The sequence below is a fragment of the Macrobrachium nipponense genome, chromosome 12 (assembly GCF_015104395.2).
Source record: "Macrobrachium nipponense isolate FS-2020 chromosome 12, ASM1510439v2, whole genome shotgun sequence".
NCBI lineage: Eukaryota > Metazoa > Arthropoda > Malacostraca > Decapoda > Palaemonidae > Macrobrachium > Macrobrachium nipponense.
In genome coordinates this window covers 22,916,900-22,933,355 of record NC_087205.1, presented here as the reverse complement: position 1 = coordinate 22,933,355, position 16,456 = coordinate 22,916,900, and the positions used below count along the sequence as shown (strand labels likewise).

General features: G+C 42.5%; 1 protein-coding gene across 2 annotated transcripts; it reads right to left on the bottom strand.

The window, feature by feature from the left end:
• Window positions 1-1,394: 1,394 nt before the first annotated feature.
• LOC135224415 (uncharacterized) lies at window positions 1,395-15,682 on the bottom strand. 2 transcript variants are annotated; one of them, XM_064263394.1, is made up of 5 exons: window positions 15,538-15,682; window positions 13,004-13,720; window positions 3,059-3,193; window positions 2,668-2,850; window positions 1,395-2,440 (listed from the first exon to the last, which is right to left on the bottom strand). In XM_064263394.1, exons 1-5 carry the CDS (start codon window positions 15,538-15,540, stop codon window positions 1,931-1,933), a joined length of 1,548 nt encoding a protein of 515 aa, XP_064119464.1. In that variant the 5' UTR covers window positions 15,541-15,682; the 3' UTR covers window positions 1,395-1,930. The 2 variants fall into 2 exon arrangements, with proteins under 2 accessions (XP_064119464.1, XP_064119463.1); XM_064263393.1 differs by lacking the exon at window positions 15,538-15,682 and adding an exon at window positions 13,806-14,165.
• Window positions 15,683-16,456: the final 774 nt, after the last annotated feature.

Sequence of the window (16,456 nt, the reverse complement as noted above, 5' to 3'; positions counted from 1 at the left end):
GGGGAGAACTGTCCCAAGACGCCACATGCACCTAGCCAACAAACCAAGCACAGGAAAGGCTACTGCAAATACTCATCCGGATGTGTACCCAAGAGCCCACAGGAGGATGAGACAGGAGTACTTCTCTTCTGTAAGTGGGTATGTGTAGGAGAACCTACCCTGCCAGAGATAAGTATACCACCCACAGGCAACCTTCTAACCTTGCTCATTTCCAAAGAATGGGAACTGGGGTGAGAAGAACACCTGCGCCTCTGACATGAGGCCTTGACTTCCTTTTCGTGTTCATTCAGCCTTATGTGGTGAAGGGGCTTCAAGGGCTGGAGAGGAAAATGAAGACAATTGTGAGTACAAAACCACAAAGGACACGAGGAGGATGGACACCAATTACATATCTTCCCTCTTATCTCAAAAAGCCAGCTAGCCTTACGCATCAGATGGTTGGTCAATGGCAGAACCAAAGATATCAGCAAATCTACTAAAGTATCAGCTAATACAAGAACTACAGTAACAGAAGGATCCCCCTTCATCACAGTGGTTGAAAATACAGGAGATCCTCATAGAACATCAGCGGCAAACATCATACAGGGTACTTAACAAAAGCTATCTAAGAATATACTTAAGGAAGGGCTACCTGCAATATTCAAATTAAGCCAAATCCTCTTCAAGTAGTTAAGAAACCACTTATTCACTCTGGGAACACCATCATCATTATCATCATCATCATCATCATCATCATCAATGAAGAAAAACTGCTGGAGGACCACTAATCACAGCTGTGCCACCATCTCCTGAGGAAAGGGCATGGACAGGACTCTCAGGGGCAGGAGAGCAAACCTCATCCGTGAGGAAACTTTTGGACTATAAATCAGTAGAAGGAAAGATCTCGATTGATCTGAACAGCATCCCTTGAGGTATACCCCAACCCCTCAACAGTGACAAACATCTTTTGTCGCCTTCCTCCATTTCCCGAACTTTTCGTAAGCAGAAGATGACCAATCTGCATGTTCCTCACATAAAAACAATGCTTCTCAGTCTACTGAGATGATGGACATGAAATGACCACACAGCCATCCGTCCCTCACACTTGCGTCGCTCATTTCTTCTTCATTTGACAAAAATAAGGCAACAAAGATATGAAAAAATACTCACAGTTCTTACGGTAACAAGAAACGCAGTCGGCTACCCATCCACATTCAATTGTCCCCCTTTAGTCCGACAAAGGAGGAAAGTGATGCATATCTATTCTTGATGACAGCCAATGAAATAGTGACTAGACAGTATAGGGAGAGTAGAGAGAATTCATACCCCATGTATATCTTAGCAAACTCTCGTTTCCAAGTTCAACAGATGGTTCACACGTGCAGGGTGATGATTCTAATAATAATATACATTGGTCGGTATCCCAGCTGGAACAGCATGGCTTTATTTTTCCACATGGGTATGCTGTAGGGTAAATTGTCAATACATTAAGTAGCTTTCTGTTAACAAATCTACTGGATACAGATGGACAGGATTTTTAAAAAATACAACAAAGAAAATCTTAAGAGAAAGTTTGGAAATAGATCAAAGCTTCAGCAGTCCTGGTCGTTATCAATTTTTTAGTAATGTGTCCTATTTTGCAAGGAATCAATAAGGTACAGGTACAGTTTTCAATTTTCAGATATTTCAAGACTCAATTCCATCCAACAATAGCTAGAATCACAAACATGTTCAAAGATGAGAATCTCTCCAACAATGAACATTTTTTTTTCTTGCAAGCAAAGAGATATAGATATCCCACATTACTAATATTCTGAAATAAATTACCTTAATTATGGTTGTCTTTAAATCAAAACTTTTGATATGCTAACTGAATAGGCTACAGTATCTTCAATTTCAAAATAAACTAGATATACTATACTGGCTCACAGACAAACTATTTAAAACTAAATCAGCTGGCAAGAGCGCTTTTGATAGGTAATACCAAACCACACTGGCTAATCTTAACATCCTTTATATCCTCTGACCAGTGAATGGCATCACTCAGGATGTCCATACCTTCTTCCACATTACCCAAATGTATATTATAGTTTGGCATAAATGGACCCATATGGATACCAATCAGTGGTGGTGTCCTAGAATTATTCAAGAGCCACACTGCTCCATTGTTGCTTGGGATGGCATAGCGGCTCTCCAGACAATGATCTCCTACATCCCCATTTTCTACTTCCGATATCTGGTAACCACACACAGCTCTTTCCCAAAGCTGCCCTCTGTTAGCCATTTGCAAGGGTGTGCCGGAATAGCTTTCTCCTGAGCCACCTGTGAAGTGTTTATGAATGTTGTAGTATCTACCACTGTCAGTGAGAAGGATGAAGACTCTTCCAACTGACAATCCTTTAGTCTCCAAGTCCAGGAAGACTGTACTTTTAGAGATGGCTAGGCCCAGAACATCTTCATACTGAAAAAAGAAAGGAAATTGAACAACGAAATTATAGATAACATTTCACTATAATTTCATTACAGTCAGTTCCATCACCTAATACAGTAACAGTCTCTCTCTCTCTCTCTCTCTCTCTCTCTCTCTCTCTCTCTCTCTCTCTCTCTCTCTCTGTACTATTGAGAGCACATTATGATCAGTTTACTCTCAATAAATGATAACTACCAAGACCACAACAAAATAAATACCTGCACATAATAAGCCTTCGGGGTAGGTTCGTCTTCGTCTTGTAAACTATACATGAGCAGCTCTCCCTTTTCAATAGTGATTTTGGCAGACCTCCTAGTATTATCCTTTTCCTGGAGTGCAAAGACTCTTCCTTCCTCTACTAGAATTTTTACAGGGATGCTCATTTCCCAGAGCCCGATAGCCTAAGATGATAAGAGACAATGGCGTTATTCATACTATTAATACCCAAAGCCATTTAGCATAAGATGGTGGACACAAAATGGTTGTTAGTGATATTGACTCTCACTAAAAAGTTTATCCAATACTGGTTTCAATAAGAAATGCCATTGGTGTGAATGTTACAGAATTAACAGTTGAGACAAATGATAGTGAAAATCCATTTCCACCAACCGTTACTTGACTTGAAAGATCCATCTTGCTTGCAGCAACTCCTGTGATAGGGATGAGATGGAAAGCCTCTTCCCCAGGTTCATGGATCAGGAATTTCATAAGTTTGCTGTGAAACCTTTCAGACACCTTCAGTTCCTGTAAGTAGTACCCAAATTAATGAATAAAAACAACACACAAATAAATATGTGTTGAGATAAATATCAAAGAACTTCAGTCAGTACTAACATTTTCACACTTTCTAACGGCGGCAGCTCGTCAGTAGGCACTGTGGAACTGCAGCATCGCCCATAGATTTCATATATATGCACAAAATTATGAATATATACATGAATATGAGAAATTAAGTATAGATTATCAATAATCGTTTAAAAATTATTACCATTCTCTTGTTTTTGTGAATAAAAAAAATTAATTGAAACAATATGTGTAACTGCTGGTGCTCAGCAGTTCTCATTTTGCTAGCAGGGTGACGATGTGGTAGCCAGCCCGCGCTATAGGTGAGAGGAGCACTGCCCTCTCTAGCAGTGTTAGGATGTTTTGAAATTCGTCGAAGGTTAATGAATATGTAGTATTAGTGATAGCGATCAAATTAGTGACGATACTGACATGTAATGTAATGCAGAATAATCAACTCAGTGGCGAGTTGCAGTAAATGGGAAAATATGATGACCACATGAATGGCAATGATATATTAAAATACTAAAATTCAAATTAGTAGCTTTTGGTAGCGGATCTGCTGCCTTCCTCTGCGGGAGAGAGATAGGTAGGTGAGACAAAGGGGAGAGAGAGAGAGAGAGAGAGAGAGTATGTGTATATGCGTGTGTCTGTGTTTTAGCTGGGTGTTCTTTAGTCCTTTTGTTATATATAGGCTTATGTTATTTTATTTTACTGTCATAGTTTTGTATCTTGATATTTTCGTGTTCTAGTTTTTGTTCCTTTTAATAATGGTTTAATGGTTTTTATTATGCTACGCTTAGTTTACATAAACTTAATTATGTAACAGCACCCCTATGAATGATAGCCACGAGACGCCACTGCTTTCTACATATAATTCTTGCATCACTATTGCTACTGTGATCTGTAAAACAAACAGCTTGATTTTACCCTAGCCCACCATCCTCACAGCACCTATAGCAGCTTGGTCAGACTTGTAAATTACATAGGTTGGTCAGATTTGTAGATAGATATAATTTTCCAATTAACACTCCTTTCAACAAATGAAATCTTTATTATGTGATATTACTGCTGGCCGTTCTTTTCCACAAAATCACTGGCGGCTATAAGTTCTCTAGCTATCATGTATTATACAAGTATACGCTAGAAAAGCATCTAAATCTTGAGTTACCATTATTTATTGATTGATACAAGTTTCAGCTTTTGTGAATGACCTACCAACTATTCATTGTTTTAAAAATCCCCTGTTTCATTTACGTAAAACTTTAATCGCATTTGAAACATTTACCATAACGTCAATCTAGACTAGCAATATACCGGTTTATGTTTGGAAAACAGTGAAGTGCAGAAAACACTCAAGATATAAAACATTACCATCATAATGTCAATGCAGACTAGCAATATACTGATTTAGGTTTAGGAAACAGTGTGGTACAGAGCACACACAAGAATAAATCATTCTTCATAAGAATAAAACTCATCACGTAAAATCAGTGCTGCTTGATAAACCTTGAAACATTAAGAGCTGGTCAGGGGACGATTCCAAGTTCTCATTAATGAAATACATCAAACAAACAGGTACCACCCATGAAGTTACATAAAAGTTTGTCGAATGTGAGATATATTACCCCTTACAGTAACGCCATCCTGCAAGTATATAACCTCAAGTAGGATTGCAGAAGCATGAAGTTTTCATTATAAAACTAATATTGTAATACTTACCTGAACACCTGAATTAGCCCTGGTCACTGACCAGCCCGAACTATATCCCCACAGAATTACCCCTAATTGGGTCATTTTTTAACTGCCAGCGCTACCAACGCTGCAGGTAAACCCCCTTCTACTGAGTTACCTGTACCACCGTTGGCAACCCTGTTGTCAGGACCAGCCGGCAGAGCACTCTCCCTTCAATTACATTAATCACTATTCATTGAGGAGGGGAGGAGGGTGGGAGTCATTCAGGTGTTCAGGTAAGTATTACAATATTAGTTTTATAATTAAAACTTCATATTGCAAAACACCACCTGTACACCTGAATTAGCCCGATTAACAACATTTAGAAGGAGGTGGGATCAATCACAATCAGCCCGACCCCTTACGCAATCATGCACAGGTAACTCAGTTTCACGATGCATTGTAACTCACCCGTATATTCAAATCTTTGGATGAGATTGCCGGTGGAGAGAGTACATTGTGTCAGTTTCGTCAGTCAGGTCTCGTCTCTGTCTAGATGGCCTCCCATGTGGTATTCAATACCTCGCATGTGTGGAGGGAAAAGGGGCCTCCTATGTGGCTCTAGGCCTCTCATGTATGGAGGAGGAGCTGCCTGAACAGCTCCTTCGGGTTCTTTGTTGATCACCGCAGGTTAAGAAGCACGCCGGGCACGTCATCGTCGTTCATCCATGCTATATGCCTACCTATTTCTTAATAATATGTACTGTTAATGAAGAAAGACAAAACGGGGAAAAAAAACTTGTGCTAAAGCTACAGACCTAAGGTAATAACCCCACTACTGTTCACTAATAGTCGATGTGCGAACTTACTGGACTACCGCATTGGTGTCTACGAAAGATCCCAGCGAGTAACCCTCCATCGAAGCGAACTGAATGTCCTTTAGATAGAAAGACGTGAAGACAGAAGCCGATTTCCAGGATGCTACTTCCAAAATCGATGACACTGAATAGTTCCTTAAGAAAGCCGAAGAGGTAGCTATTCCCCTAATGGAATGTGCTCTTGGGCGTGGGCGAAAATCGTTGCTGCTGGGATCGGCAGGAACGTTACCTGAAGCCTGAGTAATAACTTCCCGTAGGAAATTACTGACTGCATTCTTCGAAATTAAGACCTGATTCTAGTATAACTTTTTTGAGGATTCCAAATATGGGTCTATTTTTTTACTACGATAAAAAATAAGAAAGTTGCCGCACTTTTGTTATCTCTAGAGGGATTCATTAGTGACACAAATACCGTTCGCGGATAAGGCAAGAGCTTTTCTGTGCGTCCCAAATATGTCTTTAGTTCATGAACCGAAAAATGTGCATCTCTAGTTCGTCGTCTCCAACAAAATCCTCCAGAGAGGAGACTTTAGATGCTCTTGGCAGGGGATTGGTTTCTGATTCTGATTTGTTGACAAATTCTGTTATGTACGAATAATAGATACTGCTTGTATCTCTCCCACTCTCTTCGCTGTAGCAAGCAAAACCAAGAACAGGACTTTATGGTCAGTTCTCTCAGCAACAACTCTTCTAATGGCTCGTAACTCGAAGACCTTAGCATATTTAAAACTGCCGCTAAATCCCACGAAGGGCCCCAAAGCGGTATCATAAGGCATTCAATTTTGAATGACCTTAGAAGATCGTGCAATATCCTGCTGTTAGACAATTCTGGGAGATGAAACCGGAACGCACTACTCAGCATAGACCTATATCCCGTTATAGTCGAGTATGACAACTTCTTGTGTTTCCTGAGGAACAGGAGGAAATCTGCAATCTTCGCAATGGTAGGACAAGAGATACTATGTCCTTCCTTCCTACATCAGCTCCTGTACTTGATAGAGTTTTCTAGTAGACTTTCTTAGACATAGGGAAAGCTGGCGAGCCACTTCCTTAGAGAGCCCCATACTGCGCGCCACTCGATGGATAGTCTCCACGCAGATAGGTTGAGCACATGCAGGTTCTGATGATAATGAAAATGGGGCTGGCTGAGTAGATCTCTCCAATTTGGGAGGATCACAGGAGGTTCCTCTAACATTTCTAGGAGATCCGGGAACCACGGTCTCTGGGGCCAAAACAGAGCTATAAGAGTCATTTGAGTCCCCGTACTGCCTCTTAGTTTGCTTAATACTTGATGTATTAATCCGAAGGGGGGAAAAGCGTACACCTGTAGGTTGTCCCATGAGTGGAGCATCGCATCTGTCCCACACGACATGGGGTCTGCTACCGGAGAGAAGTAGACTGGAGGTCGAAAATTCAGTCTTGTGGCAAAAAGAGCTGGACTTTCTCTTGTACTTACGTCCACTCGCCCCCTAGTACTTCTCTTGACCGACTCAATGCATCCGCCAATACGTTTAGTTTCCCGGCTATGAACTGGGGAAGGAGAGAAACCCTGTGAGATTCGCAGCACCAAAGTATCCTTTGTGCGATCATATTTAGCTTTGCCGACCGTGTTCCCCCCTGTTTCCTCAGGTAAGCCAACACTGTAACGTTGTCCGAGAAAAGCGCTACCGCTTTTCCCCCACCAACTCTGAAAACTGTTACTGCTTTCTCTACTGTTCTCAACTCGCAGTAATTTATCGAATCCTCCCAATCCGGATCCCTCCAATGGCCCTTGGCCTGAGTTTCCTCTAAGATTGTGGCGCAACCTTGATCCAAGGCATCTGTATACAGATGAACATCTGGAATCGGGAAAGCCAGACTTACGCCGGCGGTCAGATGAGATTCTTCTGACCACCACCTTTAGATCCTCTAGTCAGGAATCGTCCCAAACTACCACTGCACTCTCTTCCTGAAAGTCCCAGAGATTCCTAACATGCCTGCAGAAAGCGCATCCGGAGACAATACGAGAGAGAAAGAGAGAGAGCATTCTCCCCAACAAACTTCTCTATTCACTCACTGGTTGACCCCTCTGTGACCTGAAGCTTTCTATTTGACTGAGGATAGATAGCACTCGCTCTTGTGTCGGAAAAACCCTCAAATGACGAGTTTGAATCATCATACTTAGATATGATTTTACTTGCGATGGTGAAAGGGAACTCTTCTCTTATTACTAAGTTTTGACACAGTTGTAACAAGAAATCCCTTGCTCTTCATGCTTCCTCTCTCTCGATGAAGCCTGAATGAGCCAATCGTCGAGATACCTCCTCATTCTGAATCCCCAATGATGCATTATCGCAGATACCAGACACATTACCCTTGTAAACACCTAAGGTGCAGTAGTCAGCCCAAAGCAGAGGACTTTGAACTGGAAAGTTCCGGATGGACCCAAGAATCGAAGGAACTTCCGAGATTCCTGATGTACAGGAATCTGGAAATAGATGTCCTTGTGGTCCACCGAAATCATCCAGTCGTCTCTCCGAACCGACTTCAGCACAGATTGGGAAGTTTCCATGTGGAATTTTGTAGAAACCACCAGCTGATTGAGACCCAACAAGTCTATAATCGGTCTGCATGAACCTCCCGCCTTGGCGGTCACGAAAATCTGGCTGTAAAAACCTGCGAAGGGGAAGCAGGCTCTATCGCTCCCTTCCCTAAAAGTGACCGAGTCTCCGCTGTCAAGGCCATACCCTTGAGGAGTCCGGGGAATAACTGGCCAGGTGAATAGGAACATCGGATAGGGGAGGCACGGAATGGAAAGGAATCTTGCATCCGTTCCTCAAGACCTCCACAACCCAACACTCCGCACCCCACTTCTCCCAGATATTCACGAAGTGGTTCAGACATCCTCCTACTGGTGTCAACTTGCAAAAACCCCTCTTCACGACTGAAGGCTTAGAAGTTACAATCGGGGAAGTCTTAGCGGAAAACCGCCCATTCTTAGGGGACCTGACACCTTGTGCCGCAACCCGTATCATCGCCTGTTGCGACTCTACCACTAATGTTGAAAGGACGAAGTTTACCATCACCGCAACTTTGTTGTCTCTGAAGAGTTTGTCGCAGAGTGTGAGGGGCATCCTCAACAGGGCTCTCTTGTGGATATCTGGAAAATGGAGGGAAGATGTCTCAAGTATAAGTCTCTCCTCTTCTTTCCAATAAAGGTTGTACTGGGCGCTGCGACATTTGCTTGATGAGCCAATCCCGTTGAAACCGATGTGATTAAATTATCAAAGTGGACCGGATCCGACAGAACGAACCCGTCTCTTTTCAAGAAGCCCATGAAGCCCGACAACATCCACATCAAGTGTGAGAGAGCTTTGGACTGGTTCCGAAAGGTGTCCTCCAAAATGGTCGCTTCTCTCAAGGTGATTCCTACCTGCCTAGATGACAAGGGAACTCTCGCCAAAAGAGCCTCTACAGATTCATTCAGGGGAACTCTTATACCCGACGAAGGGTTACCCGCTACTCCATACACATTCTTCCTGGGTGGAAGTAGACAAGAATCCTGCCTACCCAAACCCACTATTGAAGTCAAGCTAACATCCGCATCTCTCAAGGACTCCTCCACCTGACCAAACAAAGGCAACTTACAGGATGTGCGAGGTACCGAAGGTTTCGTGGAATATAATTCCTCAAACATTGCCTGACTAGGGTGTACTGGATCCTCCGCCACTCTTGACTGAGGAAACAAACCATGAATAAATCCTACCATCATCCTCTTATATTCACTTTCTCCCGCTTGGGGAAAACTCTCTTCCACAATAGGGATTTCTTCTTCCAACGATGTTTCCCTATCGGGAACCTCCGATCGGAGAGGAGCAGAAGAAGAGACAGGACGAACTTCCAACTTACCTGACTGCAAAGAGGGGGAACTCAATGAATCCCTATACCTGGAATCCTGACCAATCAATCCATGTAGAATTCTGCACCAACTGTACCCGGTTGTGACAGAACACTCCCTCCTAAGAGAGCCGATGTAGCTCGTGGAGTTGTTGCACTGCCAAACACTTGGTGTTCCAAATCTGAAGCAAACCTCCCTGAGGCCGAATTCCCCTGATGTGAAACATTCACATGGATCGTCTTCTCCTGAAGACTGATGACGAATTTGGTGCATAAGGCGCAGCCGATCTACCCAAACTGGATTGCAAAGGAACTGAGGCTGAAGCACCTACGCTTAACCTCTCAAAATACCCTGAGCCAACACCTGAGAACTCCGAAGCCACAACACCTGAGACATTACCTAAGTTCTTAACCGCAGGGGAGCCTGCCAACGCGGAAAAACTCGCCCCAAGAGCAAGATCGCTTGTACCTGAGAGAACCATGCCAGTACCTAATACCGGAGCAGCCGCAATACCTGTACCAATCATACCACCCAATGTCCTATTTGAACGGGGAACCGCCACAGCAGTCTAAAGACCAGAAGAATCACCCACCATAGCGGTTACATAAGAATTAGAAGAGGGATTCCCTGTGCCAGTAACCCCCACCAAACCAGCACCAATACCATAACCCTTGGAAAAGGAAACCGCCACACCCTGAGAAAGGTTTGGGAAAGACATATCTGGTTTGGGAAAGACATGCCTGGTATAACTACTGGAACCCCTGCTGAAGAACTCGGGCAGTAAGAGACCCTGCCCACCAAGCTCGCTCTGACAGGTGTGCTAAGAGCGCAGGATACGCCCACCGAAACCGAAATGCCTAACTGTCCTTTTGCCAAACCCTCCGCTTCTGAACACGGGACCTCAGAACGGGACCCCTCTAGACACAACCCACCCGGGGGAACCTGTTGACAGGTTGCAGACGAAGCTAGGGCATGCCCCAAAAGAGAAGAGTGAGGAAGAACTTGAGAGGTAGGCTTGTTGATAAGAAGTGGAGAGAAACATTAGGAATAGAAGGAGATGGAGAAGAAGAATACGAAGAAGAAGCCATTGTTTTAAGTGAAAGAAGGTATATAGACTCCCCTCCCCCTGATAATCATCCGAAAACTTGACGAAATTCTCACTGACATGATCCCGAATGTCCGAAAAGCCTAAATGATAGTACTGTTTAACCAGAAGTCTATAATTCTGAGACAAACCTAGAATGTTAGCATTATGCTCTGCCAAGTTGAATGTTGTTTCATCAAAATGGTTACCACCAGCCCTTGAATCTATAATAGACCCCGCTGAGAAGGAAACTTTCGAAGAAGGGATGGCCTCAAAAATTCCAACAGGCTTTACTTATGATACCGACTTAACGGACGACTTAATGTCCTTGTCCTTCGGAAAACACGAGGACGGAAACAGAACTTCCGTCAGATCCAATGCCGATCCTGTAAAGATAGCCAAATGTGAACCCAAAATACACTGCTCTAGCAGCTTCTCATCCTTAACCTCTACACTAGGATCCCTGACAGTCTTGGTCTCACCTATTGCTAATTCACACTTTTTACTTATGCTTTTAGGGGAAAGGGGGTATTCTGATGCAGACACTGCCGGCTCCGCGCCAGGGGGGCCGGCAGATCCTGACCTTTATGCTTGCGGTTCCCTATAACCCCTGGCACCCGTTAGGGCTGGTTCTGGAACAGGCAGGGGACTGAAAAAGAGCGGTTAGAGTCCACACTCCTATCATTATCCCTATCCTGATTCAGTTTTGTCATCAATTCAGTAAAAAGACTAGTCATACTTGATGACAACCTATCCTCTAATTCCTTGAATAATACAGCTTCTAAATTCTCTTCTTCCACTTTCTTAGGTTCTGTCACCCTATGGTTATTCTTTCCTATGTTTTAAATAGTTCTCCATCTGGTCCAATGACCAGTCCCTACACTCCTGCACCTCCCTACAACTAATGCAACGTAAATGTCTGTCATGTTTCAGGGTACTCATCCACTTCTTGCAGGCAATACAAGACCGATGTGCTGCCCCATCACCGCTGCAATGTTGTTCTAGAGTCGTAGCAGATGAGGATGACTTCGAAGGTGCAGCCAGGGAAGTTTCTTTCTGAGGTGTGTCTATGATAGAAAGTCCAATCAACGTTTTAGTCAAATCCAAAATCCAGAAGAGGTCCAAATGAAGTCCAAAACATAATCCAAAGTTCATCAACAAAACAGCAGGTTAATCTGTCGGTCAGGCTAATAGACCAAAATCTTCACTTGAGCTAGGAAACATCCTAACGCTTGAGTGAACAAGAAGCAATTGAAGGGAGAGCGCTCTGCTGGCCGGTCCTGGCAACAGCGTTGTCAACAGTAGTACAGGTAACTCAGTGGTAGGGGGTTTACCTGCAGCGTTGGTAGCGCTGGCAGTTAAAAAAGTACCCAATTACAGGTAATTCTGTGGGGATATAATTCGGGCTGGTCAGTGACCATGGCTAATTCAGGTGTTCAAGTGGTGTATTGCAATCTTAATAGTTACACAGCAAACTAGGAAGTACCGAGAAAATTTAGATTTCTGCTATCTAGCCAAGGAATAAGGTAATTTTAGCCAATTTGCTCCTGTCTCTGAAAAGAGGGGTTTGGAGTGGTTGGAAAGCAAGATATCAGAAAATAGAGACAAAAGGAGGTTGGTCAGTGACTGTAGAAAGGAAGCAGGAATGAAGGTCATGTAAAAGGCTAAAGTTGGTGAAGTTTGGAGGTGAAGGGACCCTGCAAACACCTTGTTGCAATGCCAAGAGCGCACCACGTGAGGTACACTATTCCTTTACTTGTGGTAAAACCTTTTATATTGGGACAGGTATATCAGTACATTTTTAAAGTGGGATTTGGATAACACATTAAATCTGGGTGGACTGGTCAATAACTTTTATGGACTCTTGATATCTTCAGATTAAATTCCGCTTAATTGTTCTCTTTCAGTTTATTCCCCTCAGTACATTACTACTCTGGTGCCTACTCGTTTCTTCAGGTATTCAAGACCTTTACACCATTTTCTTAAGTCTTCTATATATAATCAGTTTTAAATATAATCAGTGTAATATTCAGAGATTTTGCTTCAATGTATTTTATCCAATTGCATCTAATTTTTCCCATATTAGAGGGGATAATCTTTGACTCAAAACTGCTTCCCTCCACATGCTACATCCTTCTTTCCTGAATTATAAACATAATCTGGATGTTGTTTTACCTTTGCGTAACAAATAACAAAAGGAAGGCAAGATTTTTTTCTAAATAATACTGAATAGAACTTGGCTCATCAGCAGGACATACCTTGTTTCTTTCCAGAAGCTGGTTATCCTCTTTGACCACATATTCTTTTAAATTTTCCGCCCATTCTCTGACTACCATATTGATTTCCTCCGTTTCATCAATAACAGCAGAAGCGTCTTGTAAAGTCGAAGCTGAGTCCAATACCGTCCTTGCAGACACAAGTTTTCCTTCATTCTTTAATATATCTTTCAAAGAGTCTTTTAAATTGAGACGAGCATTGCTGGACTTTTGGTGACGCTCATCGATCTTAGACATCAGTTTTTGAATATGTGCAGATATGTCTTCACTAAGGTGATGTTTCAGGGCCAAGAGACCTTCCTGAAGCTGTTCCTCACCCTTCATAAGCCTTTCGACGTCTTCCTTCATGCGCTTAAGGTCCGCCATGACTTCTTCGTTACTCTTGCAGACCACCTGTTTGAAACCATCCAGTCTTTCCTGGTACCTGGAATTCATCTTGCTCCCTAGTTTACCAGGTTTTCTTTTCACAGATAGAATAGACTTCATGCAGTCAATCAGTGCATGATTGACCATTAAATCTCCTGCTGACCTTGCCTTAAATTCTTTACGGCATTTGTAACAAGCCTTCTTATCTTGGGCGATGAGGTCATCAATACATTCAGTGCAAAAATGATGGGAGCAGGGCAGGTTGCGAGGGCGCCTTGTATCATCATTGAACAGCTGACAGCAGACACCACAAAAGGCCGGATTTGGAACTGACTGACAAAGATATAGATGTGTATCAGTACATGGGAATAAATAACACATACGTTTATACATATTTATGAGAAAAATTGTTACCTACCTCATGGCATTTCCCTTCTGGGCGTGGGTGATACCAGAAGTGCATAGCTCTCTAGTTTATCAGCGGGTCTCTTGCGCCATTGGTCATTCTTTACGCCACCTGACACTGGTATACTTCTACAGCTGAGTGAACTCGTCGACGACTTATTTACCATTCCATTATTCAACCTCTTAACTGACCTATCCTTTCGGCTTCAGGAGTCACTCCCACATGCATTACTTTACCCTATTTGACCCTCTCACTTTCTTCATGACTACCCAACAAAATGTCTGCACGTGATCTCATCGTGAGCCAGGCACCTCAGTGTTTACTTTCGTTCCGCTAGGCCTATAATTTCAACATTTCGGAGAGAGAGAGAGAGAGAGAGAGAGAGAGAGAGAGAGAGAGAGAGAGAGGTGTTCTTATTGCAAGCTGGAACAGCAACAGCAGGGGCGGATTTAGGGTGTGGGTGCCCCCTCATTTGTGGGCAAGCTGCGGAGTGGGGGTTTGGGGTTGGAGAAGGTTTCCGGGATTTATTTTCTAATTGAATACTAGTAGATTATTATTATTATTATTATTATTATTATTATTATTATTATTATTATTATTATTATTATTATTATTATTAGTTATCTATATTAATATTATTATTTTTTATTTTATTGTTTTTTTTTCTTTTGCTGACGTGCGGGGCCCTAGCATCGCCTGCTCAACCCCCCCCCCCCCCCCCTCCCCCCGCCCTAAATCCGCCACTGATTAACAGCACCGCATTTTCTTGCTTCCTTCACTAAAACTGATATTTCAGAGGTCGGACGTCAAAAGTGGTGGGGCGGGGAGGTAATAGAGCTAAAAGAAGAGTAGTGAAGAATAGATAAGAGAGGAGGGAGAAGGAGCAGAGATAAGAGTGGGAGGGTTTGATCTATGAAAATTAGGCTGTAATGCCTGGCACTGGGACACCTTCAGCAAATCGGCCCTCAAGTTCATAAGAACAACGAGAGAGAGAGAGGGAGAGAGGAGAGAGAGAGAGAGAGAGAGAGAGAGATAAACAGGAGATAAACAGCAGCCCACAAGACTAAAGAAAGCTACGTGAATTTGAATTCTTTATTTTTAAATCATTGAAACACATGGTTTCAATAGGAGACTTCATTCTCTCTCTCTCTCTTACGGGATAAATATTATTTTTTTACTCGCCCTCCATCGTTGAAGGAGATACCATTATCAACAAGGACAACACGGTCAGTTCTTCCTGATAATGCATATCACAAAAAATCGCTACCTGACCACGCTTGCTATCGCCTGGGAACCGCCAGTTTGAACTGCTACAATATTCGATTGCTTCCCATTAGTCACTCGGTAATCTTTAGGATACTTTGATCACCTACTAAGTGCTCGCGAGCGGTTTTTAACATTTCGTTAACATTCTACGACAATCTGGGTATAGATGATTAAACTTAAGACACTCACCATGGCGTATATTTAAACCTATATACTCCCACAGTGGATATTTAAACATATGACTTACCACGACTTATATTTTACCCTATGACACTCACCACAGCTTATATTTAAACCTATGACATTCACCACTGCGTATAATTAAACATATTACACAACGCGGGGTATATTTAATCCTGTGACCTTCAGCGTGGCATATATTGAACCTGGCGTTTTTTTAAAACTATGACACCCACCACGGCGAATATTTAAACCTATGAAACTCACTACAGCGTGTATTTAAACCTATGACACTCACCATGCTGTATGTATGCCCAGTTATATGAAACACCACGACACTGTTAGGTCCTCGGAACTAAAACTTCTGTCACCTGATCGATGGAAAGTCACTCGCTCAGTGGATGTGCATCAGAACAGATTCGGGAACATTGGTTGTAATTTTCGCTCTTGGTAGGTATCGCTTTCGGCAAGGTTGCCAGATGCTTCTGAGATAAAGACAACAGGCATCGATATATATTATAGTATATATATAATATATATATATAGATATATATAGATAATCTTATATATCATTATATATATAGGGTATGTCCTTTTGTAAAACGCTGAAAGAGAAATTGTCAGTAAGGTTTGAAAGATATAACAGTAGGAAAACCTCGCAGTCGCACTATGAGCAGTTGTAGAGTGGCTGGAAAGTCAGAAGGAAGAAAGAGAACATGAACGGAGGTAAAGTAAAAGGAATGAAAGGGACGCTGCAAAGAACCTTGAGTAATACTTTGAGGTGCTCTGACACCACTATTCCCCCTTGAGTGCTTCTCAGCTGATGGCACTGTAGAACTTTCCTCCAAGCTTATAAGTCAATCAACTTCCAAAGGATTTCTGTTTACTCGAATTTTGTGAACTTTTTGAAGGAATGTGTGGTTTGGAAGGATCTTGAGTAGTTTGCTTGCAATGCAACATTCAGTGATTCAAATTCCGTATTATTGGGAGTACAAAAGCAAAGCAAAGATTGTTCAATTTCAACACAGCTTTCTTTGAGCAAAGTGTGTACTAGAGTTGTACGGTTGAACACGGACTGGCCTTCAGCTCTACTTATTGGCTTGCTTTGTCTCTAGTGTCTCATATTGCTCTTTCTCGTCTGAAGGGGCTGGAAAGTAAAGACAATTTTGAACAACTTAGTCATTTAGACCAAGTTGAACTAGATATAAAGGCAATGT

What these genes read in the sequence shown, in the direction of transcription:
- LOC135224415 (XM_064263393.1), bottom strand. Translation starts at nt 13,850, where the DNA reads ATGCACTTCTGGTATCACCCACGCCCAGAAGGGAAATGCCATGAG. An exon ending in AGCTTCTGGAAAGAAACAAG is followed by an intron (nt 3,194 to 13,003) that starts GTATGTCCTGCT and finishes TACTACTTACAG; the next exon opens with GAACTGAAGGTGTCTGAAAG. An exon ending in ATCTTTCAAGTCAAGTAACG is followed by an intron (nt 2,851 to 3,058) that starts GTTGGTGGAAAT and finishes TTATCATCTTAG; the next exon opens with GCTATCGGGCTCTGGGAAAT.